Source organism: Lolium rigidum, chromosome 3, assembly GCF_022539505.1.
Source record: "Lolium rigidum isolate FL_2022 chromosome 3, APGP_CSIRO_Lrig_0.1, whole genome shotgun sequence".
Lineage (NCBI taxonomy): Eukaryota > Viridiplantae > Streptophyta > Magnoliopsida > Poales > Poaceae > Lolium > Lolium rigidum.
This window is the reverse complement of record NC_061510.1, coordinates 35,970,638-35,997,167: the sequence shown is the minus strand read 5'-3', so window position 1 is coordinate 35,997,167 and position 26,530 is coordinate 35,970,638. Positions and strand designations below refer to the sequence as shown.

The 26,530-nt window shown below is 46.3% G+C and overlaps 3 protein-coding genes across 3 annotated transcripts; 2 read left to right on the top strand and 1 right to left on the bottom strand.

The window, feature by feature from the left end:
* Nucleotides 1–1,015: 1,015 nt before the first annotated feature.
* LOC124701431 (ras-related protein RABC2a-like) lies at nt 1,016–5,930 on the bottom strand. The gene is made up of 6 exons (XM_047233481.1): nt 5,768–5,930; nt 4,632–4,700; nt 4,184–4,249; nt 3,466–3,587; nt 3,233–3,361; nt 1,016–1,381 (listed from the first exon to the last, which is right to left on the bottom strand). Exons 1-6 carry the CDS (start codon nt 5,907–5,909, stop codon nt 1,271–1,273), a joined length of 639 nt encoding a protein of 212 aa, XP_047089437.1. The 5' UTR covers nt 5,910–5,930; the 3' UTR covers nt 1,016–1,270.
* Nucleotides 5,931–9,740: 3,810 nt separating this feature from the next.
* On the top strand, nt 9,741–17,783 carry LOC124701430 (ankyrin repeat and SOCS box protein 13-like). The gene is made up of 5 exons (XM_047233480.1): nt 9,741–10,020; nt 11,705–11,796; nt 16,892–16,970; nt 17,058–17,155; nt 17,255–17,783. The coding sequence occupies exons 1-5, from the start codon at nt 9,849–9,851 to the stop codon at nt 17,438–17,440; spliced, it is 627 nt and encodes a 208-aa protein (XP_047089436.1). The 5' UTR covers nt 9,741–9,848; the 3' UTR covers nt 17,441–17,783.
* Nucleotides 17,784–21,752: 3,969 nt separating this feature from the next.
* LOC124694663 (zinc finger CCCH domain-containing protein 48-like) lies at nt 21,753–23,072 on the top strand. The gene has a single exon (XM_047227624.1). The coding sequence runs from the start codon at nt 21,753–21,755 to the stop codon at nt 23,070–23,072; it is 1,320 nt and encodes a 439-aa protein (XP_047083580.1).
* Nucleotides 23,073–26,530: the final 3,458 nt, after the last annotated feature.

The window sequence follows — 26,530 nt, the reverse complement described above, 5'->3', positions numbered from 1 at the left end:
CGCTGCGGTCTGTCCTCATCGCCCACTTCCCTGAATAGATCAATCAGCGTGGCCCGCCTGAACAAAAATGCCCTCACAATTTTGCTCCCCACTCCCCAGGAGGAGTGGAGGACCCATGAGATGAGAATCCAATGGCTGATGGCTTGAGCTGCTCCCACTGTTCTGTTTTTGGCCATTAGACATGGATCCTCCTGAACCTTTCTTTTCTTGTGATTCCACGGGAATGTATGTGAGAGCCTGCTAGGCCAGTCTTGGCACTTCCTTCTTGGCTAAATATAGATGTTTGTTTCTCATCTTGCATGTTTGCAAATGGAAACTTGGCTAGAGGTGGAGGTGGGAGTGATCGAGGAAGGAAGATCGCACCCACCAATCCACCATGTATATCTTGGGACTACAGTGTGCTTGTGTACATTGTTGATGCCTTTTGTGCGAGTCCTGAAAGATAATTAATCCACCAAAGCCAGAGATACAGGATCGTCCTTTGCTGCGCCCTTCCGGGCAGAAAAGCATGTTAGCGGTCGCTGCACCTGAGAGCATCACGTACGTCTTCACGTGCCTTCCCCTGCCCATATGCATCATGAGTGTTGTCCCTTGGGTGCTCCGGTCACAAGAACCAACAGCACACAGGACGTGAGGTACGCGCACACGATGCAGTTACTTATCACGTGAGCGTCGTCTCACGTCTTAGAACAAAATCTGACTGGCTAGCCACAGTACACGACCGAGTATAAATCCCTACACCAGGAAAATAATCATCTAGTACTGAAAAGGGGGAATAATGTATCCACTATCCATGCATGTGATTGATCAGTGGTCAGATCAGGCTAGTGTCTAGTGTTACAGCAAGAAATGATGATATAACGGTGTAACAAGCAATTTCATACAAGACCACAGTGACCCCAAACAAAACCAAAGGTAACACTGTATATCAAAAACCAAAAAAGAAAACAGAATTATGTACCAGCAGAACCCATCCCATGCATACCAGTGCCAAGGTGATCAGCTCGCTGAGTCACTGACCTCCTTACAGTCAGCAAACCGTGTCACCAGACCAAGTTGGTCAGGAAAACCATTGTCTCCCTTTGTACAGATCGATTCCCACCCTTCACACCAAAACCTCAAGTTGCTGTTATTTCTTCTTTAACTCACACGCTGGCTGCTGCACCGGTGAGCACTTAGTTACAACTCATTTACATCAGAACACAAGAACAGGCTATGTCTAGGCGTCATCGATCACGAGATCTAGTCGGTTGCATACAATGAACTGGATCTACTGGCAGCATCCTCCGCCGAGTTTTGCGTTGTTCTCCTGCTTCTGTTTCAGCGAGTTCCTCTTAACAACTGAAGAGCCTTCCTCCGAGAGACTTGGAACCTCAAGAATCTGCAATAGCTCAGCACGGTAAGGTATTTATACACGATGAGCACAATGATGGAATACTACTGTAGGCATTAAGGAAACATGTTTTTCTACACTTCAATCAAACAATATTCTCTGGAACACTATTTTTGTTGTGCCACACTGAAGTATTCAGATACTAGCAAGGTTTACATATAGCTCAACAAATATAGCTGGATGAACTTGCTAGTACAATGATGTCGTCCATGGAAAGGGGCTCTCCAATGATAGATATATTGCATATACATGTCTATGTTAAGATATAACTGCAGAAATCAGAAAAAATACTCCACTATCCATAACAAAGGACAGAAGCTATGCATGTTCAATGATGTCCAAATACCAAATCTGTGAGTAGACAAAATCTGCGAGTAATTATAGTGCATCAAGACGATCATCTAACAAAATAGACTGACGAATTGGTTCGAGCATGTTCTTTTGTTAGTACAGTATGGATATGCTGCCTAAAACGGAAAAAATCTTCTGTTGATTGCATATACAGAGCATGTTCAGTTATCCATGTTGTCTGCGAGCTAAGGACTTTTAAATGAAACACAATGAAGAAATCCTATGTCATTGATTCAAGGATAAATGAACCTATCATGAGGAAAAAATAGAACGGAAATGATAAAAGACCATACAGCATGATAATGGAACAAATAACATGGAAGGGACTACGACAGATGTAGTTATATACAGATGGGATAAAATCACTCGTAACCATAAGCGTGGAAGTGTAAGCAATATTAGGAACAAAAAAGGGTTGAACATACAGGGTATCCTTATAATTATTAGCACACTGGCAATACATTTGCATGCTCGGGGGATATCAAGTTAACCTTGCATGCCATATCTAGGTAAAACGTAATATACCCGAATTTGGCTGGTATGCAGAAATCCGCCAGAACAAATCTGGCAGATGTGCAAATGCTGCCTTGCACCAGTTCACAAGCAATAGACTTATGCTTGTAGGCATGCAAAGACCTTTTACCAGCTCACAGACAAGACATCACAGACTTGCTCAACGGCACATTACAACCAAGCAGAAGATACTCATGTAAAAAAAAAGAAGACACGCGTTCACAAAACACTATTGCAAATATTCTGACAAGTTCAGGTTTGGCAGATAACAGGCCTGAAGAATATCTTGCCCTTCCCTCCCCCAAAAGGAATATATTACTGCTCAATGGAGGTAATGAAGAGAATGCAAACAGTTAGTGACCTACAAAACAACTACTATCCGGAACTGCTTTCATTATGGCTCTTATAAACATGAATCTATTAACTGGGTAATACAAGTTTTAAGACCTGAAGGGGCAAGTCCACAAGTCCAGGACTCGGGTGATATGCAAGTTAGGGAACATAGAGTACCCTTCACTCCTTAAACATGAACAAACTGAAAGATGACAGCACAATAAGCATTGATAACCGCATCGGTCACATACGAAAAATTCAGGACACATTTCTGAAAGCCAATTAAGACTCACGACATAGGGATGGTACGGCGATAGAAACATATGCAGTTACATCATTGCAACAAGGGTAGTACTATTTCTTACTGTGCTTTGCAATAAGGTGGGATAAGTAAAATACGTGCATCTAATGAAAAAATGTTCAATGCTGGAAGATTGGTTTCTGAAGAGCAGAGTCATAATCCAAAGTGGCTGCAAACTAATCAGCTATATATTTGTTGAACTTCTAACTTAAGGATGCTACTGCATGGAATGATTTATAACTATATGAGTCCATCTTTTCGAAGTTCACAGAATATATTGTTTTACATTCAAAAGTTAAGGGCTTAATGTTATGTTGCTTAGCATCTTTCTCTGGGTGTACCTTTAGTGCAAGCTCTTCAAAACATTTCTCCACGTTTTCTCTTGTTTTAGCACTGCTCTCGAGAAATAGGCATCCACATTCCTGTGCAAAGGCAAGCCCTTCTTCCCTTGTTACCAATCTTTCCTCATCCTGCAAGGTAGATCGAACCATAATATTCAGAATACTGTAGTGTCCCTTCATCCGGTTAGACTAAATAACCATTTGAATTTAGAGAAATAAAGTATTACTATTACCTTGTCCACTTTGTTTCCAACAAGCATTTTGATGCACTCTTTGTTTGTCGAGTGCAATTCGATTTCCTTGGCCCATACATCAGCCAAATTTGTGAAACTTTGTCTCTTTGTGACATCATAAACTAACAGAAGAAGACAGCACAGAGTTAAACTTCAGCAAGTTAACCTGCAACGTTTTCCGCAGAAATAAAAGAAATACAGTAAGCATGCAACGGTTCTCTCTAGATATTTTGTTGCTGCAACTAATTACAAGATGCATTTCAGAATCATTAGTCGCAACAAAAGTGCTACAAAATGATTAGGTGGTACAGTATACTAGTGAGGTGAAACCTAAGTACAGTGACAAATTCAATCAAGTATTGATGATAGTACGGCAACGTTTATAACATACCCATTGACCCACATCCAAGAACACGAATGGAATGACTACAACTTGGCAGGAAGGATACATCTATATAAAAGCTATCCTGGAGAAGTCACTATATTGTTAAGAATTCACTATTTCAGCATGATATCTTGCTTGATTTACATGAATATGGAAAAGATCTGTTTGTAACAAATAGCTGACTAAAATTTGATGGTATCTGAACAGCAAGGAACAGTTAATACATTAACAGTAAGATGTGCACGAAAACATATTTGCAAGTCAGGCATGAAAATTGGTAAGAGCTTTCAACTGTTGCCGTGTGATCAGAGACCTAGAAGAAATCAATATTACCTAGAACGATTCCATGAGCACCTCTGTAGTAAGAACTAGTGATTGTCCTAAACCTCTCTTGGCCAGCTGCAAACAATGAAGTACTAGGCTGTCAAACACTTGAATGTAGGCACACCATTAGATGCAACTGGCTGTAGAATAGCACAATACCGTTGAGCAGTATTGTACTTTTAAGTAATTAATATTTAAGAGAGAATGAAGGATTTTTCTTTGTACAATGTTGAATACAGTGATTGTGCCCAGGAAAAAAAAAAAGCCCAAATAAATGACATGTGACTAGGCAAGAAAATAAATCAGCAAATGACAATTAGGCTTGTAATTTTGGAGTTACTATTGGAAGTCTGAAGGTACTGAGAAATATAGGTGCCCCTTACAGCATAGATAAAGCATTGTTGGGAAAGCATGTTACACCATATATTCATAAAGAAGAGGCAAAAAAAGAAGTTACCGGTATCCCATATTGTCAGCTTCAGTTTCTTGTCACCGACAGTGAGAAACTTGATTTTGAAATCCACTCCTGGAAATCGTTGTGAATAGAAGTTAAATTCCGACAAGTAAATAACAGGGAGAATACAAGCATAAAGCACGCGTATACAGTAAATTGTCATGGGTCGGTAACTGAAAAACTTGATGGATTCAATTTCAGGACAACAGGCGAGACTGGTACAGTGATGCTGCTAGCTGTAAGAAGACTTGAAAGATTTTGTATCGGCTTGAGAACTTAGCTGATGGGGTGTAGAATCTACTCTATACAATTGTGGACACTGCTACCATCAATAATCCCAACTGAACTTTGATCCTAAAAATAACTTGGAACATACACTTTGAGCCTATCGCTGAAAAGCGTCCAGGATTGTTCGGAATTAGGTTTAGCTTATGCATCAACTTTGATTGTTCGGAATTAGGTGTAGCTTATGCATCAACTTTGATCAGTTTTATCTATTGATTAACTGAGGCAGTTATAGCGTTTTCTCGTTACAAAAAAGAAAAAAAAGGTTGAAACTCTTTGGGTTCCTAAACCGCTGTTTACTTGTTTCCACTGAAGGTTGTGGCTGCTGGAATCGCTAAAAGGTGATAACGGCTCAACTCAACGTCAGATGACTGTAACATACTACTCGGTAGATGCCAGAAGAATCACGAAGCAGTTGATGAGGGTGCCTGAAAGTCTGAAACAGCGCAGGCAAAGCATCTCTGCTAGTACTAGGCAACACGGACGCTGAAGCAATTAATCTGCAGGCGTTTTCCTTACGGGGGCGCGGTTCCTGACCGAAACAGCACAAGAAGTGAAACGTTTGTGCTTGTTGAAGGAATCGATATCGCGCGCGGCGTTGGGTGATGGCTCCAACACCTTGGCTGTCAGCGCCATGGTGCCGAGGGTAGGCGAGCGCGAGCACGTCGCAACGGGATCAGGCAAACAGCGGACACGCACGTACGGTACGATTGCGTTTAGGCTACCCGCCGACAGGCAGGAATCGCTGCTACTAGAGACAAACATCATTTATTGCTTGTGTTTTGGCTAATCGGGCCAGGCACGGCGGGGATCCAGGGAGAGGCGGGCTGGAGGAGGGATGGAGGGTAGCGTACCTATGGTGGGCGAGATGTCGTCGTCTGCGGGTGCGGCGGAGACGAAGCTGACGAGGAGGCTGCTCTTGCCGACGGCGGAGTCCCCGATGAGGAGGATCTTGAAGGAGCAGTCGTAGCTGCTGCTCCCCGGCGAGGAGCCCATGGCGTAGCGAATCGCGGGCGGGGCGGGGCGGAGCGAAGGAAGGGGAATGCGGGCGGGCGGGCGGGCGGGTTGGTGGAGTGGAGATTCTGCTGGAGAAGAGAGGAGAGAAGGGAATAAAGCGAGCGAGGGGAGGGGAGTGAGTGGGAAGGGAGGAAGTCGATGGAAAGCGAAACGGGAGAGGTGGAGGAGTGGACTGGAAATGGACCGCTTTCGGCTGCGGTTGACGACTGGACGTGCGTGGGCAGGTGGCGTCGCCTGGGAGATGGGCGCCGCACCGCGCTGTCTCGTCGTGCTGCAGCCCTTTGGCGGCGGGCGGTCACCCAGACGGCCAGACCCAGCCTCAGTCTGCAGACGAGACGACACGGAGAAGCGCCACGATGCGCTTCGAATTCGATCCTGTACGAGTTTGCTGCCCAGCCCAGATATCGGTGGGGACGTGGGGTGCAGCGCTGTCTCGCCCGCCCGGCCGCCCAACCCAAGCGATCCCATCATCCCGCACCGCGTTGGTCCTAGGGACGCGGTGGTCGCCGGCCGGCCCGCGCACTGCCACGCCACGGCCACGGCAACGTGGAAATGGATGGACACAACACGAGCTCGCGATCTCGGAGCATCTTCATTCCTGTCCTCCAAACTTCTCCCGGCAATTGGTGTCTCTAAGGAACACATACAAAATAAATAAATTCGATAGAAATTAATCTTTCAAGTTGATAGAAATTAATCAGTCGGCCGGGGCACGCGCGCGGCGGCCATCATTGGCTTGCCTCTCCCGCGCCCACCTCGTCATCCTAGCTAGCTTCGCACATCAATAGTAGTACGAGCACTATTCTAATTTACCAGGTTTGTCCAGTGCATTGCGAGGATGAAAAACCACGCGCGCGTCCCTCGAGCGCCCTAGGGTATCTGAAATTTGGGAAATCCGAACGTTGCAGGTTTAATCTAGTAGGAGGCATGTTTTCAAGAAAACCGGCGACAACTTCACTGTCAATTTCAGCCTAGCCTTGGACTTGAACTATTTCAGAGCACTGAAGAAAAACACAACAGTACATGCATCGGCATGGATGGGAGAAACCCAGGGAAGGGTATAATTAACAACCTGAATGTTGATGTTGCATTCTCCCAATCCTCCTTCTTCTGTGATCCAGCCAGCCGCGGTAATCAGGGATGATCGGGGTGTACGTATTTCTATCTTGCTGGGGGTACCGAACGTTTATTGGAGACCCGGCTGAAGCTAGAGCACTACGTGACGGTTTAATCTTAGAAGGCAAAATTGGTTGTACCAAACTAGAAATTAACGGTGATTGTGCAGCAATTTACGAGGAGATGATCTTTCTTAGCTAGAGGTTTTGGTCATAGCCTAAGGTAGAGTAATGTACGTTGCAGCACACATTTTAGCTAAGGCTGGACCTCAGGTTATCGGTGGCCTGTTAGCAGATGATGTAAGCAACTTTATTAATCAATAAATTGCCTCGATAGCTTTTCTAAAACAAAAAATGGCTCTAACCTCTAAGCTGTGCAAAGAGCACGTAGCAGGCATGATTGCCATGCATATATAGTTTACCTGAAAAGAACGACCTAATTAGCACAGCCTTTGGGGTCACGGCCTGACAGCACTGAAGACGATAATGATGTTCTGCATCTCAGGAACAGGGAGCCGCGTTGGTTCGTAAAGCTAGCACGAAACCCCGTGGTGCGATATGATCGTTCCACCTTTTTAATCGTTTATTATTGAACTTCTCATTAGCATGCACATGATGCAGGATCAATTAGTCAAAGCGAAATGAGCTTTAGCTGGTGAGTTTATGCCCATCAGCGCGGTTAGGTCTCATGGACCCCGTTTATCTGATTAGACCAAAGGCCGATCGACGACTATGGAAAAGTTGATGTTAAGATTTCGTGATCACGGGCAATATATATGACATATGGGTTCATACCTCGTGAGGATCTAGTCGTTGTTGATTTTTTTGTGTTTGGAGCCGAGTTGGTCGGTTGCATATGAACCTATCATTAGAAATAAATAGTATATTTTTGAATGTTAAAACATTTTGAAATGAAATACCGCTTGTGCATCTGAATGTTCTATGTTTGGACACAAGTTCTTGGAAAAAATAATATTGTTTGATTCCATGTAACTGATACTTGGTTCTCTGTTGTATCTACCTTGATTCATCAGCAAGATTCCAAATATAACCAATTTATACTTAGATGAAAGTTGGTGATTTAAAATCTGAATATAAGCCCAGAACAAAAACACTGATGTTTCAAAAACCTATGCTTGTGGGATTTTTCTAGTTTGATGCAATCACAAGCAAAAAATGCCCTAAGTTGTTAGAATGCTCCGTGATTTTATGATAGTGATATCACCTATTCTCAGGCATCGACTGTGAAGTAATCACTCCCGATATTACTTTAGATAACTAGACTGACATTTTTTGAACTAGTGTAGGCTTCTTTTGGTCGGAAAGTCCTTTTGGCTCCCGATTTTCAGTGCTCTCGCCATTGTTTAAAAATTTTAAAAAAAATTAAAACTTTAACAAAAAATCTAAAAATAATTCTAGAGGTTGTCACAGATACATCTCACAATCATGCAAATCTTAACCTGATTTATTTTTATTTTTTGTTAGAAAAAATGACAAAATCTTGTGTGTTTTGCAGATTGAAAATATACTACTTAGATCTACACTTTTATCATTTTAGCACTTTTATCATTTTAGCTAAGAATATAAAGTATTTGAAATTGATATTTTGCACGTTCGTGGAATACATCATTGATTATATGCATATTTGTTTTTAGATTTTTCTGAAACTCAAAAATATAATTTTTGATTTCTTTTAAAAAACGTGATCACTAGTGCCCATATGCACCAAATCTCCACTCTTTTGCTGAGTATTATCTGAACCGGCATTTTTTGAACTAGTGTAGGCTTCTTTTGGTGAGTATTATCTGGACCGTCTATTTGTGATCCAGCGGTCCAAGATGATGCGCCCAGGGTTTCAACTTTCCACACTGGTGCTTTGACGGTGGTATCCAACACCGCCGCTGTATTGTATCACTCCTATATTCATCAAGAAGATTCCAAATATAAATCGATTTATACTTAGATAAAAGTTGGTTAAAACTTAAAATATGAATATAAGCCCACGACAAAAACACTGGTTTCAGAAATCGAAGCTTGTGGAATTTTCCAGCAAGCAGAAAATGCTCTAAACTCTTAGAATGCTTCGTGGTTTGTGCTAGTCATGAGGTGTTTGGATGATATCACCTATTCTCATGCATCGAATGTGAAGCAGTCACTCTCGATATTACTTTTTCTTTGCCAATGAATACCATATATATTTATAGTAATAAATAGTACACGGTAGAGATATACGAGCTGTCTTCAACTATTACGAAATATTGAAGTTTTTATAAAACTAGCAACAAACTCTTTCTTGTTTCATGACATGATTTTTTTTCTAAACCTTAGATCTATAAATACTAACGAAAGTTCTTCCATAATTTTACTTTGAGACTCAATACCAAGGCTACGTGTACACGCACAACCGTCGAAGTAGCCAATCAACATCTACAAGAGTACTAACAACAATATGACACAGAAAGATAACTGAACAACTTCTTCAATGTTGCTGGGCAGTCGAAGTAGAGAACGTAGAACCCGAGAAAATATCGCGAGATAACCAGACTGTCATTTTTTGAGCTAGTGTAGGTTTCTTTTATTTTGTATTATCTGGTCCGTCTATTTCTGATCCAGCGGTCCGAGATGGTGCGCTCAGGGTTTCAACTTTCCACACTAGCTATAGTGCTTTGACGGTCGTCTCCAGACTCCAGCGCCGCCGCCCCGCCTAGGTAGGTTTTCAGCTCTTGACCGAATCCCCCGCCGTGAAATCCGCTCGCGATCCCACCGAAACCAAGACGCACGGAGACCCAACCCTAGCCCGCGGATGGCAGTCCCTGGCGGCCGCAACGGCCTCGTTGACGACGACGACCTCGCCGAGCACGCCGACGCCTTCGACGCCGCCTCCGACGACGAGGAGGCGCCGCTGCCTCCCCACCTCCGCGCCCTCGCCGACGCCGCCCAGACAGGCAACGTCGACGCCCTCCGCACCGCGCTCGGTAACTGCCTTACTGATTCCGCCCCCTCCCCCTAAATTTCGATCCTCGTACGCTTCTAGGGTTCTATAGGATCATTTTATCGGAGCCGAACGCGCGTACTGTATAGATTGGCCCCTGTTCTTGCTTGTGCCGTCTACTTGTATGCCTGCTTATTTCGTGAAAGTTGTTTCGAACTCAAGTTTTAGTGCCACTGTATAGATTGGGATTCGCTGGCCAGATCTCTGCTTCACATGATGCGTCAGCGAAATTGGAGCTGGTTCAGACTCAAGTTCAGTGCCACTGTCTGAACTGATGGGTGTTCTGCACGCATGTGCTAGTATTTTACCTGAACTTTTCCTAGCGTGGGTTTTGTATCGGGTGATTGCGATGTATGGGTTCAGGTCCGCGTCTGTGCTTCCATCAGCCTAGTCACACGGAAGGGAAGTCTTCACTTAGTCCAGTAGCAACTAGAATGCAATTCTGTGTGTAGAAGCACCAGATGGGTGTATTCCTTGTGCAATGTAAGTGTAAGGTAAGTGTGTAATTATGTTGTTGAAATCTAGGACATCTCTTGTGTGAAAATTGTGGCAGACTTACAATTAACACACGGTGATGGCATCTCTAATTGTTGCACTCCGTTTAGAGCCATCGGGGTAGTGCTTTATTGTGCCAAGGAAGCAACAGAATAAAGATAGTCTTTGAACAAAGAATTCCGTTAAGTGTTTCTCATAATAAAACTATTCAGGGCCCCTTTGATTCTTAGGATTTGTGTAGGAGTTGTGTAGGATTTGGATCCTATAGGAAAATTTCCTACACAAGGTGTTTGATTCATAGGAACATATCCTATAGGAACTAATCCTATATGAATCTTGTAGTGTAAATCCTATAGGAAAAAATAAAAGGTCATACCTCATGGAAAATTTCCTTTGCTACAATCAAACACACTTCATCTTCCCATAGGATTGAAGTATGCATGACATCCCAATCCTATGATTTTCCCTATCCTATGAATCAAAGGAGCCCGACTGTATGGCTATAGAGAAGAGGTTGTTGCCTGACATTAGCAAAACTTTGGAAAATCCATTATGTCAAACACAACCTTGATTTCTTTTCCAACATAGAAAAATTTAAAGGGTAGGAATCTGTTATCACATTTTTCTTAACTGCATGGATGCAATCAACCATCATTGAATAGCTTTCATGTTCAGAACAGTACTTTGTGGTGGTGGTGTTCTCGTTATCTTGAAACCTGTATGGATTCAATCTCCGTTGTTTGAAAACGTTTATCTAGAAAAGTACATCTATGTTTTGTCGTCTTGTAGCATACATACTAAACAGTTCAGCACTTCATAAAGTAAAACTGAGATAAGGGAGATGATACTGCAGAGTAGAACTGTGTACAGTGGTTAGATGCTTGTGATTCCATGGTTGACATCGATGTTTTCGCTCAAGCTTGTGTAGTGATTATTATAAGATCTTTGCACTCTAGGCCACAATGACTGCATTGCTTCAAAAGTTTTGTTGCTAGTTTTTTTGCTTTGTTTAAGACCTTGCTTTACTTGTCAATGTCACTTGTTTCTAACCTAGTGTTCTTTGGAAGTTTATTGCATAGCGGAAAGCTGCAACAGAAAAACACATGTATGCATATGTGTTGGTCATACATTGAGCTCTTTACTTAGAGTCTATTGTTATTATGTTTACGCAGATAACTATGTTGGCAGCATTGATGATCCAGTTGAAGATGGGGATACTGTGCTTCACCTGTCATGCTTATATGGCCATCTACCTTGCGTGCAGGTTTACTCAAGATGGGACTGGGCCGCGTCGACCCGCCGGGTCACTGACCCGGCCCAAAAATTCAAGGCCATTGGGGCGTACGGGTCGGCCTTGATATGTTTTTGGGCCAACAGAGCCGGCTTTGATCGACCCACTGGGTCAACGGGGTCGACCCGTCGATTCCAACTAGTCGCAGCCCCCGTCTCCGCCTGAGTGCCTGACCTAGTCGCAGCCCCCCGCCCCCGCCCATCTCTGCTTCCGGCGGCGGCGCTGCCTCCTGCGTCTCTCCGGCTGCCCTCCGTACGGGTCTTCGCCGTCCTGGTCGCTGCAGTCCCGGTCGCCGCCCATCTCTGCTGCCGGTGGCGCTGCCTCGTGCTTGCTGTGCCGCGCCTGGCGTCTCTGCCGTTCGTTGTTGGTCGGGGTCGTCGCCGGCGTTCCAGTCGACCCAACGCCGTCATTGTATCGGTTGCCCTCTGACTTCTCCAACTCGTCCTGCTCCCAGCTCGCCATCTTCCTCCTATTCTCGACGGTTAGTGCTCCAATCCTCTCTAATCGAGCATATGTTTCTTGGTTAGTGATCTAGCTAGCAAAAAGATGTGTAGCGCAAATAAGGATGTTCGATCAGTCGATCACTCGATCAGGTGCTAGCTTTAAATGTTCGTTTCCTTGAACTGGATTTCCTCCCTTTGCGGCCAGAAAAGTAAGGTTAATTTGGGGGCAACGGTGAATTTTACCTGCTAATCAACTGATAGGGGACAACTGCTCTTCAGAAATGGAGTTTCTCTGGTCAAAAGCTGTGTGATCCTTGCTAGCTGCTGTTAGAATTTTGGCTGATGTGCAGTGGTTACATGGCCAATTCGGTTGGACATTTTAGTGAACTTGTTGGAAATCTCCAGTGACTGTTGCGCATTTTACGTTTCAGACTGAAAAGACCATGAGCTTACTCACAACAGGGAATGCAGTGCACCCCTACCTGGCATGTTTTGATCTCAAGTGCTTACAAGTTGTTATCTAGTAGTACTGAAAACTCACTGAATTTTGGTTTAGACAACTGTAGAAAGAAACAGAGTACAAAAACGAGAGGTAAAAAGACAGTCTTCAAAACTGATTGTACACTGAACTTTTGTAATTATCATCCACAGATTCTCAATTTTCATCCACTGATTGTACACTGAACTAGATAATGTGATCCAGATAAATAGAAACGTCCCACTTTCTGATCAGAAACATGTACTATGTATACTCATCAGGCAAACTCACTGAATGTTCCTATATTTCCCTCTGATCAGAAACATGGAATTGGAAGAAGGGAATCCTGAGGCGCAACAAAGTGGTACCTCGATATTGATATCTGGTGCAACAAGGACTGGGCCTGTGCTGTCTCCTTCTTTGATAAACCGCTCCAGAGCTTATGTTGGTGAGCGTTTTGTCAATCTGTCTTTTATACGGATGCAACTTAAGAGATGATTAGTTCTTATGTAACCGCAATATTAACTCTTTAATCCTTTTTTTAGCGGCTTGGTCTGCACGTGATACTCAAATGGATGATTTGGAAGAAGATGATGCCGACGAACAAGATGTCGACTATGAAGAAGAGGAAGAAGAAGATGAGGATGATGATGAAGACGAAGCAGAGGAAGATTTTGCTGATGAAGAGGAAGGAGATGAGGATGTTGACATGGGAACATTTTCTGAACAGGGAAGAAAATTTTTGTCCAAAGTCTGGAGAGAATATGAGCCTAAGCGTGTTGATGGGATAGTGATAGCTGCTGAATGCAAACATTGTGCAAGGAATATTTGTGCTGAGCGTAAACATGGAACAAGTTCGTTGCGCAAACATTTGAAGAGGTGCAAGGAAAGAAAGAAGGTTCTTAGAGTTTCTGGCCAGTTGAGTGCTTCCATCATGAGCCCTGATGGAGTTTCAATTGGGCATTGGACATTTGATCAGGCATTGGCACGTAGAGAGCTCATGAGGATGATAGTGTTGCATGAATTGGCATTCTCGCTGGTGGAGTATGATGGGTTTAGAAGGTTCGTCTCTAGTTTAAATCCAAGTTTCAAAATGGTCTGTAGGAAAACAATAAAAAAGGACTGCCTGAAAGCATTCAAGGAAGAGATGTGCAGCCTACAAGCTATATTTAGACACTCTAAATCCAAGATTTCATTAACCTCGGACATGTGGACATCCAATAGAACAATTGGGTTCATATGCATTACTGCACACTTTATTGGTCATGACTGGAAGCCGCAGAAAAGAATTGTCAAGTTTGCCGCCATGGAGACACCTCACACAGGAGTTGCTATGTTCAACGTCATGGTGAATTTTATAAGGGAGTGGAACATAGAAGATAAATTGTTTGCGATGACGCTTGACAATGCATCCAATAATGGTGCAATGATGAAGTTACTAAAGAAGCATTTGTTGGACAAAAAAATGTTACTTGGAGGTGGCAAGTTGTTCCATCAACGCTGTGCTGCACATGTGATCAACTTGATATGCCAAGCTGGGTTGGATTTTCTTGATCCCATGATCAGCAAAGTACGTGACAGTGTCAAATACATCCGAAGCTCACAAACTCGAAAAGAAAAGTTTGAAGAAATAGTTGAGCAAGTAGGCATATCTTGTGGCAAATGGCCAAGCCTTGATACTCCAACTCGCTGGAACTCAACCTACATTATGATTGATATCGCGAGAGAGTATCGTGCAGTGTTCAGTTCATTGGCCATTCAAGATAAAAATTACCCCTTCAACCCATCATCCGAGGATTGGGAAAACGCTGATGCTATTTGCAGGTTGCTAAAGGTATTCTATGACGCCACGAATGTGGTATCAGGCACAAAGTACCCTACTGCTAACTTGTATTTCCATGAAATTTGGAAAGTGAAGCACACATTGGAGCACCAACATTATGAAGAGAACAGTGAGTTTGGTGATGTGGTGATGTACATGAAGAGAAAGCTAAAGAGGTACTGGAACCTATCATGGTTAAACCTTTGCATTCCTGTGATTTTGGACCCACAGTTCAAGCTGAGATACATTAAATATCGATTTCGCTCGGAATTTGGTGATGAAGCTGAAGCAATGATTGCTAAAGTAGAAAAATTGTTTCAAGGGTTGTTCAAGGAATACCTCCAATTGAATGCTTCTAATTCAAACCCCATGACTCAAGGAGGTGATGATGAAATGGTTGTAAGTGATGATCCCATGGCTGACTGGGACAACCATATCATCCAAAGTGCTCAATCAACAAATGTGGATTCTTCAGAACTTGATTCATACTTGTCAAAGGTTCCCATCCGTCGAACCGATCATTTCGACATCCTTTCTTGGTGGAAGACAAATTCAGCTGAATACCCAACATTGAGTCGTATGGCAGCAGATATCTTGGCAGCCCCTGCCTCTACGGTAGCATCTGAGTCCGCATTTAGCACAGGAAAAAGAGTACTATCGGATTTTCGAAGTCGAATGACTCCTAAAACAGCTGAAGCGCTTGTTTGCCTACAAGATTGGATAAGAGCCACAGGTAAAGCTATAATACACAAGCTCTTTTCTTGTTTCTTATTAATGCTTAAAGTTTACAAATTCATCAAATGACAATTTTTTCTGCAGCTAATACTGAGCGTAGCATGGCTTCAGTTCATGACATAATAATGGAGTTGGAAGGTCTTTGACATGTCCCTGTATTTGTTTTCTCTTCACTGATGCAACATACTTTATCTCTGTACTTGACTGTTTTTTTGATAAATGTAGATGATGATGACATTAACCTTCAAGTCTTTGCGCAAACACGTGGGAACAATGGGCAGTAGCTTCTCCAAGACAACCTAGAATGTAAGAAATCCAAGTTGCACATTTTTAGGTCCTTCCTCGTTTGATACCACTAGTTGCATGTGTTTAGAAGAATGATGGACTTCAGGGGATGTGCGGCAGTAACGCTGTACGCTGACATCCACTATTTTCTCATTTGACTGGCTTATATACTTCCAACTTTTGAGATTTGTTTGCAACGATACATGTATGCACCAAGGATCTTGATACTGATAGTAATCTGTTTGAGTATGCTTTGATGTTGTCTGGTGCTCAATGGCTTTAAGTGAGATGACTATCTGTTTCGAGTATTTTGTCTGCTTTCTTATGCTGTATGGTGTCTTGGTTTTAAATATTAGTGCTAGTGTCATGGTGTCTATATAGCGTAACCTAGCCAATCACTTGTTGTCAACTCGGCCAGCAGCAGATGACATGACTGCTCGCCTTGACCAGCCAGTGATCCAGGAGACAGATGATTCCATCGCCTCCGGTTGTCAGCACTTTCTAGTTTGCAAATGTGTGTGTAGTCACCTCCCTGCTCACTGTTGCTTTTAAGGTTATTAATTCCTTGCTTGGTACTAAGAATATTCTTCTCGATGTTTACTGAAATTTTCTTTACAATTTCCTGATGAATACAGATGACAAGTGTTGAAGCATGTGGGAGAACGGATGGTAACCTTCACCAGATGATGAAGCATTCACCTGAATAAATGTAGTCACAGCTTAGACGGAAGAAAAGATTGGTATTGTATCAGATTTTAGATTGATGTCGTCAGTTTGTTTTGTGCTATATTGCTACCAGATTCTAGTTTGATGTACTTGCTCTGTTGCTTTACCTGTAGCGTCCCTGTCAAAGAAGTTGGTATTGCTATCAGATTTTAGATTGATGTCGTGAGTTCGTTGTGTGCTATATATACTTGTGATTTTACCAGAAAAGGTTTGAACTAAGTCTCTATTTATATTCTCTGTTTCTTGCGTCTCTGTTTGATCCAGATTTGTAACGAACAGTACATGTAAACATACGTACAGAATACATAGGAACATAAGCTAGAATCGTATAGTTACAGATTTTTGGGTCGGCCTTGATGACCCAACGGGCCAGCGAGGCCATGACCTTTTGCAGAAATGGGCCGACCCACGGCCTCACTTATTGGCCTTGGGGCCACGGGGCCAGGTCCGGGGCCAGGTCCGGGCCGACCCAGTCCCATCCTGAAGGTTTACATTATTACCTCGCATATTTTTCTCCACCTTTTTTAGACCTTTTTCTCCGCTGATTGTGGTGGTATCTAACTATGGTCATCTTGCCAGCTACTGCTGCAACGAGGAGCAAGCCTGGAGTGCAAAGATGAAGAAGGGGCAATTCCCCTCCATGATGCTTGTGCTGGAGGTATTGCATTTTTCATCTGCGTTGAGCTTATTTTTCCTTTTTGCACATTTGTATGTTCAGTATTTCTTATAGATTCTTTTTGTACAGGCTTCACTGAGATAGTTCAGTGCATTCTGAATTTTGCTGCAAATACTGAAGGATGTGTGATGCGAATGCTCAACACTGTTGACGCTGAAGGCGATACTGTAAACTCTCTAAGCTGATTGTTTCATCATTCGCTTACCGTATTTTACACCCATTTGCTATCCACATGGTCTATATATTTATTCATTTGCTCTGTGCAGCCACTTCACCATGCTGCCAGAGGGGAACATATGGACACCGTCAAGATTTTGCTTGAGGCTGGCGCATGCCCCAAGAAGGAGAATTCCTATGGTCAGGCACCCGCTGAGATGGCCGATCAAGATACTGAAGTCCGAGCCCTGTTAACTGCCAAGCAAGTTGAGGCCAGCGTACACATGTCGGACTGATGTATCTGTGGGAATCCTTAGCTGAAACCCTCTAATATGACTGCTTTTGGTAAAAGGAGTGTTAGTATTATTGGTATCTTAATACACAGCTTCATACCGTTGTGAGAATTGGGTTTCTGTTGTCTTGGAGAAATATGGAGTTGTGTGCAGAGACAACGAAGGAGTCAAGGAGATTATTTCCTTTGTCCTTGCTATTTATAATTTCGCCTTATATCTCAAAAACACTCAATCGAACTTGTGCCATGCTTTATCTGCATGATGGTTACACTTACTGTGAGGCCTTGTAAGAATTCAGGAGGAAATATTTCCCGAGACTGAATCGCTAAGTGCCACATGTTTACTACACGTTGATTCTGATGTTAGGCTATATGGTAGGATGAAATCATGTCTTCTTTTCTTCTTCCAAGATATGGTGGCTGGGGGTGTATGCGCGCTCAACATCGTACCTGAGGAAACATGTAGTAAACAGCTATTTTTCGACACAGTATACCGTAGTTGTTTTCAAAACTAAGTTTCTCTTTGGTTCGAAGGTGTTGCATATATATAGATTATTGGAGGATTCAAGTCCTTGGATTTTCTTTTTACTAATTTTGTTTGATTTGTAGGGTTAAATCACCAGCAGCGCTTGGCCCTCCTCTGCTTGAGCATGACTATCCAGTGTTCGATGTGCGCGTGCAGATTCAGATCCCGGAGGCTTTGTCTCTGTTGAAACAATCGCCAACTGCAGCAACGTGGCCCCTAAGCCAGCTTCTTCCACTGATCCATTGCCCCGACGAGCAGGGATGAAGACGCATCGACGCGGGTGAGAGCGAAGGTCCCGACAAGAATGATGGATGGAGTGAATTGGCTGGATTAGGGAGGCCATCGGCGGGCGAGCAGTTGAGAGCGCGGCAACCCTAGGAGCCCATTGTAGCCATCAGTTGGATCGAGAAGATAGGAAGAGGCAGGGCAGCTGCTTCACTAGAGTATCTTTAACTGATTCCTTATAATCGGTTAGAGGAGTAACTTCTTTTGGTTTTAATTCTCGAAACCACACCTAGCCGAACCCTCAAAACAGTTAGAGGTGCATAAGTCCCGAAAAATGCTATCCAACAAGAGAATTTGTTTTCTACGAGGGTCATACCTAGTGCAAACATTTATGGGTTTGTGAAATGTATAAGGTAAATATAAATTTTAGAAAAATAAGTTTAGAAGTTCACTTAGAGTCCGCACTTTTTAGAGGAGCAAATATACTCCTCTAAAGGATACTCGACTGTTTGCTTCTCTAAATTATAAAGGATTGGTTAGAGATGCTCTTAGATGGCTCGATCATTGCTGTGATCTCTATTGGCTTGGTTGTTTCGTGTTTGCCTCACCTTACATAGACCATGAGCATAAGGACGCAACAATCAATGTACTAGCGCCCAACACTTGATTTTTACCGAGTATCTCACCAACATGGCCGGCTCAACTGTTTAGCTCGTCAACCTTAACAAGCAAAGAAATACTCCCTCTGTTCCATTCTATAATGTCCATAGTTTTTTGGCACGGAAATTAGCGCAAGAGTATTTTTTACACAAGACCCCTAGCTGAAAGATTTGAGATCAATATAAAACTTGGGAAATTCATATCTTACTAACTTATCATAACAAATGTGGGACCTGAACGATTTGGGAGCTGAACGGGGAGGGGGTAATTGAAAAAAACTAAGCTACAACCGTATATTCTGAAACAAATACAAAAAATCTATAGACACTATAGAAAGGAACGGAGGGAGTACTATTTAGCTCGGTTCGTTAGGAAATATGAGCGAGCTAGTCAAACAAACAAGCACTCATTAAACTCGCCAAAGCTTTGAACTTTATGTCCAGTCCTAGCTGCCATGTACACTACACTTGTACTCCCTCTGTGCAGAAATATAAGACGCTGGGGGAAATTTCCGACCAGGTGAAAAAGTGCTAAAAAGACATTCCTACCCCTGATTGAAATTAGAATCAGATCACGATCAGCGTCGTCGCGCATCCTCTTCCTCTCGCCCAACCGCATCTTGACCACGATCCCTCGCCCAGCCCCTCCGCCCAGCGACCATCAGGTGCTCCACCTCCGGCGAGCGACTGCTTCTCGTCCGCCCAGCGACGGAGTCCCAGGTCCGATCGATCCCGGGCGGCAGCCATCCCCTGAGCCAGAAGCTCATCGCCCCTCGTCCGGGGATCGGAGCGCGCACTGCCTCCTCCTGCGCCTCCTCCTCGAACGACAATATGGTTGCGTCACCCAGCTCGCGTGGCCCAGCTCCGCGCGGGTGATCACCCAGCTCGCCAGCAGCTCCAGGTCGCCCGGCTGTACTTCCCGGAAGCCAGCCGCATCTCCAGGTCCACGCGTGCCCAGCACATCACCTTCTTCCTCGCTCGGCAGCACAGCAGATCACCATGATTCTTCCAAACCTCAACTTCTCTTCACCTGAAGCGGAAGGAAGCATCTCTGAAGAGGAAGACAACATATCAGGATAACTGAACATTTTGGCGTACAGATAAACTCATAAGCAATGCAATAGTCATAAACATGGATTCAGTAATGCTCAAGCTATTTATTTTTTGAAGACTCGGATGGATTGCAAAATAGCAGCAGCTTGTAAATATATGCGCATAACCATTTGAACTCTTTGATAAGCATTAGTGCAGCATTAATTTTTATCTGACCTACGTTGACAAAATCTAGCTGGCCAGCTCAGATTAGGACTGGATTCTACACAGTGAGTATGAATCAGCGGAGAGTACGTAGACCTTGACACATCTTGTATCTATCATGAAATAAACATTTTATACAAGATTAAGATATAGCCATAAAGACAAGGTAAAAAACAGATAGCCCTATTTCTCACGGCAGAAACAACAAAGTGTCAGATGTAGCTCTAAACACCCTAACAAAGACGTGTATGGCGTGGAGCGTATAAAAGGAGGCTAAGTAGCAACAAGATAATCTGCTAGAGAGCATCTGGTGAATTCAGAGATCATCTTCACTACACTACTACTCCAGATTGAATTTAATTTCAAAGTACAGGAATGGGTATTTTAGGCAGAATACTCAACAGGTTGTACAATTACACTGAATTGCATTCTCAACAAGTTGTACAATTAGACAGAATTTAAAAGTGGAATTTATTCCGACTGTAATGTCAGCATAGTTTATTCAGCCTCTAATGTAAGCAAGAAGTATATACTGCAGTATCTAACAGGGATCGAGTGCACAAGCTGGCTAGCTTCTCATTCACCATAGTATATACTGCAGTATTCATGGAGTATTATTTTTATGGCACAAGCACAGGAGACGACCAAACTACCATTACACTATTGACCGGAGTAGCAGATAATTATACTGCTGCCTTACAAATCGTATGAATCCTGACAGCGAAACCAAAAAAAACCCACATGAACTCTAACATTAGGCGAATTGTGTTTAAGTCTGGCCTAAATTCAGGAGTATTTCTATTGCAGACAATGGAGAACTCGAGGTTGGAATGGAGGTGACTCACCGAAGAGGAAGCCTCCAAGGCTGCCGTTGGGAAAGTACGGGTATACGAGCATCTTGTGCTCAGCTCCGGCCCCGACGGCAGAGGAGGCGCATCAGCCGAGGAGGGAGACCAGTTTCCGGAGCTGCACCTTGAGCAGCAGCCTCACTTTGGAGAGTATCTCCCGCGCCCCTTGCAGCGACTCCAGGTTGCGGCCGGAGAAGCCGGTGATGGCAGGCTCCAGCACGAGCAGGTCGATGAAGATGCTCCACTGGTCCTCCTATCCCGACACGCCGGCGCAATCATCGTCGTTCTCAGAGATCCAATTTGCAAAAAATACAACCTTTCGCCTCGAATGGAAGCGGGATTCTTCCAGGAAAAAAAGCGGTGGTGGGGGGCGACCTGCGGGGAGAAAGGAGGTTGCGGAGAGAGGGATGGTAGGGGCGGCGCCGATGCGGGCCATGGACGGCGGCAGCGAGGATGCGGGCCATGGAAGAGCGGCGACGGACATGAAGGGATAAGATGAGCGGTGCGCAGCAACCAGAGAAACATACGCGAGGGTAAAATAGGAAAGTCCGGAAATTTCCATGCCTAAATTTTTTTGAACGTGACAGGTTAGAACGTCTTATATTAAAAAACGGAGGGAGTAGTACTCCAAGTGTATTATTCGGAAAGTTGAGTAGTGAACGGTGGACCCCGCGTTCAGACACGAAGCGAAGTCGGACTCGGAGCAGTTTCCGATCTATAGAAACAAACCCGTACGCCACCAGCGAACGAACGCGTATTCCCCTTCCATTCATAGATCGATCCCGATCGCCACCTTCCTCCATGGCGGCCGTGCAGCGCCTTCCCCTCCCGCCCGCCGCCTCTCCTCAGCTGAGCCGCGGCAACCCCGGTACTTCGCGCGACGCGCCGGCGCCCATCTGCCGCTACTGGAAGTCCGGACACTGCAGCCGGAAACCCTGCTGGTTCCTCCACGGCGATCCGGCGGCGCCCGCCGCCCGCAAGAAGCGCAACAACACCTGGGTCAATACTTCCTCCCAAATCGCCAGCCCATGCCCCACAACCACCAATGCCGCGGTTCCTTCGGTCCCGCCGCCGACGACGACGAATCGCCACGCGGAGCAGGACGAGCAGGCGCCGCCGCCTCCGAAGCGCGGCTGCCACGCCCAAGAACAAGAAGAAGAACCCGGCGGCGGCGGCGGCGCGTGGTGCGCTGGCGAGGGCATCCGCGGCGTGGCGCGCCTCGAGGGCCACGCCAAGGCGATCACCGGCGTCGCGGTGCCTGAAGGGTCGGGCACGCTGTTCTCCGGCAGCCTGGACGGTACGGTGCGCGCCTGGGACTGCGGCACCGGGAAGTGCGTTCACGTCGCGCCGGCCCACGAAGGCGAGGTGGGCCGCCTGATCGCCATGGGCCCGTGGGTGCTCGTCGGGGTGCGCGGCGCCGTAAAGGCGCTCCACACGGTGAGCGGCAAGGAACTCCAGCTGCGGCTGCCCGCCGGCGTACAGATTACTACCCTGCTCGCCGAGGATGACGAGCGCCTCTTCGCCGGCGCGGAGGACGGCGCCATCTACATTTGGAGGCTGGACCGAGAACACCAGCGCTTCGACGAGGTTGCCGCGCTCGCCGGCCACGACGGGCACGCCGTCGCGTCGCTCGCGCAGGGGAAGGGCGCGCTCTACTCAGGCTCGGCGGACGGCGGCATCAAGGTCTGGGACCTCGAGAGCCGCCGGTGCATCTTCAGCTTCGCCGGCCACGTGTCCGTGATCACCGCGCTGCTGTGCTGGGACCGGTTCCTGCTCTCCTCGTCTGACGACGGCACCGTGAAGGTCTGGAGATCGAAGCCAGATCACGGCAACGACGACCTCGAGCTCGAGGTGCACTACACTCACAAGGAAGAAGGCCAGCGAGTGGTCAGCATGGATGGGACGCACGACGCCGACAAGAAGCCCGTGCTGCTCGTCGCGCGCGGTGATGGCGTTGTCCGTGTCTACGACCTCCCATCATTCAAGAGGAGAGGGCAGATTCGCTGCGACGGCGAGGTCACGGCAATGTCGCTCAGGACACCCGGCATGGTCTTCACCGGAGATGAGTCCGGGGAGGTCAGGGTGGCTAAGTGGGTGCCGGCTGGCGGCTGCAGCAGCTGAAGCGCAAGCCTGAATCTTTTAGTTGTACACCTCTGGTCAAGTTGTTGTGATCTGTAGCTTGACTCATCGATGACTGGCAGTTTTGGTAGCGAGCCAGTTCAGTTAGTTCGCGAGACAGCCAATTTTCACCAAGAAAAAGTTCGCGAGACAGCCAGTTGCTCCTCAGCTTGTAAATTAAAACTGAAGATACGATAACTGACATCGAAGTGTCACTATTTATTTGGCACAGACGACAGTTCAGTACAGATGCTACTGCAAAGAGAGCGGCGATTGACGTCCCGTGTGCACGAAAACATTAGATTTCGCCGCCAATCATTACGTTTCAGATTTTCAAAACACAACAAAACTTAATGTTATTTGGAGCACGAATCTATAAGCAAAAAAACAAAGCAAATCGAAGGGCAACCAAAGACATTTCTGTGCAAACATTTGTTTTTGAAGCGGGGCAAAAGACTTGCCATTTTCATTAATAGAGAAGAAGTACAGAATTTGACCAGTTTATTAACGGAAAACCGGCCGAAAACCGAAACAAGTGCCCCGACACTCGTCATGGAGCACGACCGCCGCGGGGGCACAGAGCCACCCTGGCAACCCACACAAGATACGCAGGCCTCCGAAGCGAGAAGTCGTCGCGGTTGACCTTCAACGTCATCGTCATCACTCTTCAGCCGACTCCGACTTCACCGAAGAACCAACCACCAAGACCCCGCCGAAGCGGCACCGTGAAGCTCAAGCCGGCCACCGCCAAACAAGCGACTCCTCGTGAAGCAACAGGAAGCTCCGACTCGATGACGAGCTCCGAAGAGGATAAGCGCAAGACATGCGCCGAGGAAGATCATCGCCGCAGGGCCACCCGAGCAGGTCATCGTACGTCGCTCAAATGAAGAAACTCGACAAACCATAGCAGCTCCGACTCCACCGCAAGCGAAACACAAGACGAAGAAGCTCGGACGCTCGCCGAGCCAAGGTCTTGACGCTACCAAAACATCGCTCACCACCGCCATCGTTGCCACACAAGCCACCACACGGACCTCACACATCACCGGCCACCCGCCGAGATGCCGTACAAGTCCAGCCTCAGGAAAGCACGTTGGGGAACAAAGTCTTCAAGACGACGCCCCCAAGAGGGAAGCGACGTGGATCGACGCCGTCGTCCGGCCCTGCCACGGCCTAGGCTTTCACCCCAAGAACTAAGCTCCGGGAGCGGAGGAGGTCGAAGGCTCCATGAAGGCCCCCAAGAGGATAGCGACATCCGCAGCTGCCGCGCCATCAGCTTTCGCTCGGAGCAGCCGAACCTCCGCACTCCCACGTTGCCGAACGGGAGATGAGGGAGACCCACAACGCCGCCGGCCTGCGAACCACTGGCACAAGCACCTCCCACGCGGCGACGACGCCACACCACGTAGGACCACCAACCTCACCGCCGGCAGGAGCCGACGCCCTCCGCAACGAGCAACCGACAACAACCGGCAGATCACCACCCGCGAGAGGAAGAAGCAGGGGAGAGGGGCCGCCACCCCGCTCACCCTCGCCGGACAGCAGGCCGTGAGCCGCCGTCGACGCCGCCACATCCGGGAGGAGCCGGAGCTCCGCCGCCGCCGCGCGCGCTCGAACCACCGGGGGTGCGGATGGGGCGCCGAGCCGGGCCGCCGGCCGACGACCCGGAGCAAGCCCGGGCAGGCCCGCGAGGAGCCCATCCGGGCCCGCAGACGCGCCGCCAAGCCCCGCCGCGCCCGCCGCACCACCTCCGGCCCCGACCTCGACCTGGCCACGGACCACCGGCCGCCCGCAGCCCCGCCGGCGCCCAGCCGCCGGCCCACCGCGCCCGCCGCACATCGCCGCGCCCAGGCGAGCTCCTCTTCGCTAGGGGACGCGGGAGGGGGAGAGAAAGCCCTGCCGCCACCTTCCCCGGGGGCGCGCGCGGCTTTGCCGGGTCCCCTCCGGCGGCGGCGAAGCGAGGGAGAGGGGAGTGATGACCCACAAGTATAGGGGGTGTATCGTAGTACTTTCGATAAATAAGAGTGTCGAACCCAACGAGGAGCAGAAGGTGTTGACAAGCAGTTTCGATGAAGGATTCACTGTAAATGCTCACAGACAAGTATTCGGGGGATTTTGATGTAACAGATGAATAAAGTACAAGTAAGTAAAATGCGAGAGAAATAATTGCAGCGAGTGGCCCAATCCTTTTTAGCACAAAGGACAAGCCGGTTTGTTTACTTATAATGACCAAACGTTCTCGAGGACACACGGGATTTTAGTCTAGTGCTTTCGCTACATACAGACTGATTAATCTTCATTGTTTTGATAAGTGTTGTGTGGGTGAACTCGTGCTAATGTACCGCCCTTCCTAGGACTAATACATACTTGTGATTATACCCCTTGCAAGCATCCGCAACTACAAGAAAGTAATTAAGATAAATCTAACCACAGCCTTTAAACTCCGAGATCCTGCGATCCCTCCCCGCTTCAACATCCACCTGGGTGAAAGTGCTGGTTTCTGTGGCCGTGGCTCTGCCATGAGTCGGCCATTACTGCGATCCCAACCGCGACCAAAGTATAGCGCGACCAAAGGCCCCTCTGGGCCGCGGCTCCTCCACGAACCGCGACCAAAGCGCCCATCCACGCGGCCGTGTGCGAAGGGCCGTAGCGGCCAGAGGAGACCCTTAGTCGCGGTTCTTCTCGGCCACCCGCGACCAAAGGCTCCTCCGCGTGGTTTAGTGGTTTAGCCCCCCTCCCCTTAAACCGACGTTTCTTTTTAATTTATATTATTTTATTTCTTTTGGGTTTTAATTTTGAAGGAGTTTCACATATTCTACGGCACCGTATACATACATGCATATGAATGTACAATTTCAAACAAATTTGAAATTAGAACCAAAAGAATTCAAGAGTAATATACAATATATATTCAATATCGGACGACCATATACAATATATATTCAATATCGGATGACCATATACAATTTTGAACAAGTTAGTTACAAATTCCGCGCGTATAAAGATCTACGCTCATCGTAATAGTGTTCTCCTCTAGGATCGATGACTTCCCTCGCCAACCATCCAAATGCCTAGTTCCTCTTGAAGTGGTCTCAAGCGAGCTTCCGGACTAAGCGTCTTCCTCGTGAGGTTATTCCTCAGCATGCTGTTCTCACACGTCTCGGTCCCGCTCATTGCGCATCTCCGGATCCTCTCACAAACATAGGATCCACATAGATTGGTCCCCGTGGCCGAGTATCCCGTGACGTACGGCACTCGCCATTTTAAAATGTGAGCTCTTTTTGAATTCACCGACCTTGGTATCTACGAACCGTCTCCAAACCCTATCGAGGCAAAGAAAATTAAATAAACAAGAGAGTTATTAATTGGTTACTTGATATAAGGAAACGATGAACGAAATAGGCCGATCGACATAGAGACGTTTCAAATGAATGAAAAAAATAATTACTTTTGCATCATTT

Excerpts from the sequence above, each read along its gene's own strand:
- LOC124701431 (XM_047233481.1), bottom strand. The coding sequence starts at position 5,909 with ATGGGCTCCTCGCCGGGGAGCAGCAGCTACGACTGCTCCTTCAAGATC. Across the intron at positions 3,588-4,183 it reads TGCTCATGGAATCGTTCTAG|TTTATGATGTCACAAAGAGA; the intron begins GTAATATTGATT and ends TTCTTCTGTTAG. Across the intron at positions 3,362-3,465 it reads TTGGAAACAAAGTGGACAAG|GATGAGGAAAGATTGGTAAC; the intron begins GTAATAGTAATA and ends TCTACCTTGCAG.
- LOC124701430 (XM_047233480.1), top strand. The coding sequence starts at position 9,849 with ATGGCAGTCCCTGGCGGCCGCAACGGCCTCGTTGACGACGACGACCTC. Across the intron at positions 11,797-16,891 it reads GCCATCTACCTTGCGTGCAG|CTACTGCTGCAACGAGGAGC; the intron begins GTTTACTCAAGA and ends TCATCTTGCCAG. Across the intron at positions 17,156-17,254 it reads TTGACGCTGAAGGCGATACT|CCACTTCACCATGCTGCCAG; the intron begins GTAAACTCTCTA and ends TGCTCTGTGCAG.
- LOC124694663 (XM_047227624.1), top strand. The coding sequence starts at position 21,753 with ATGGCGGCCGTGCAGCGCCTTCCCCTCCCGCCCGCCGCCTCTCCTCAG.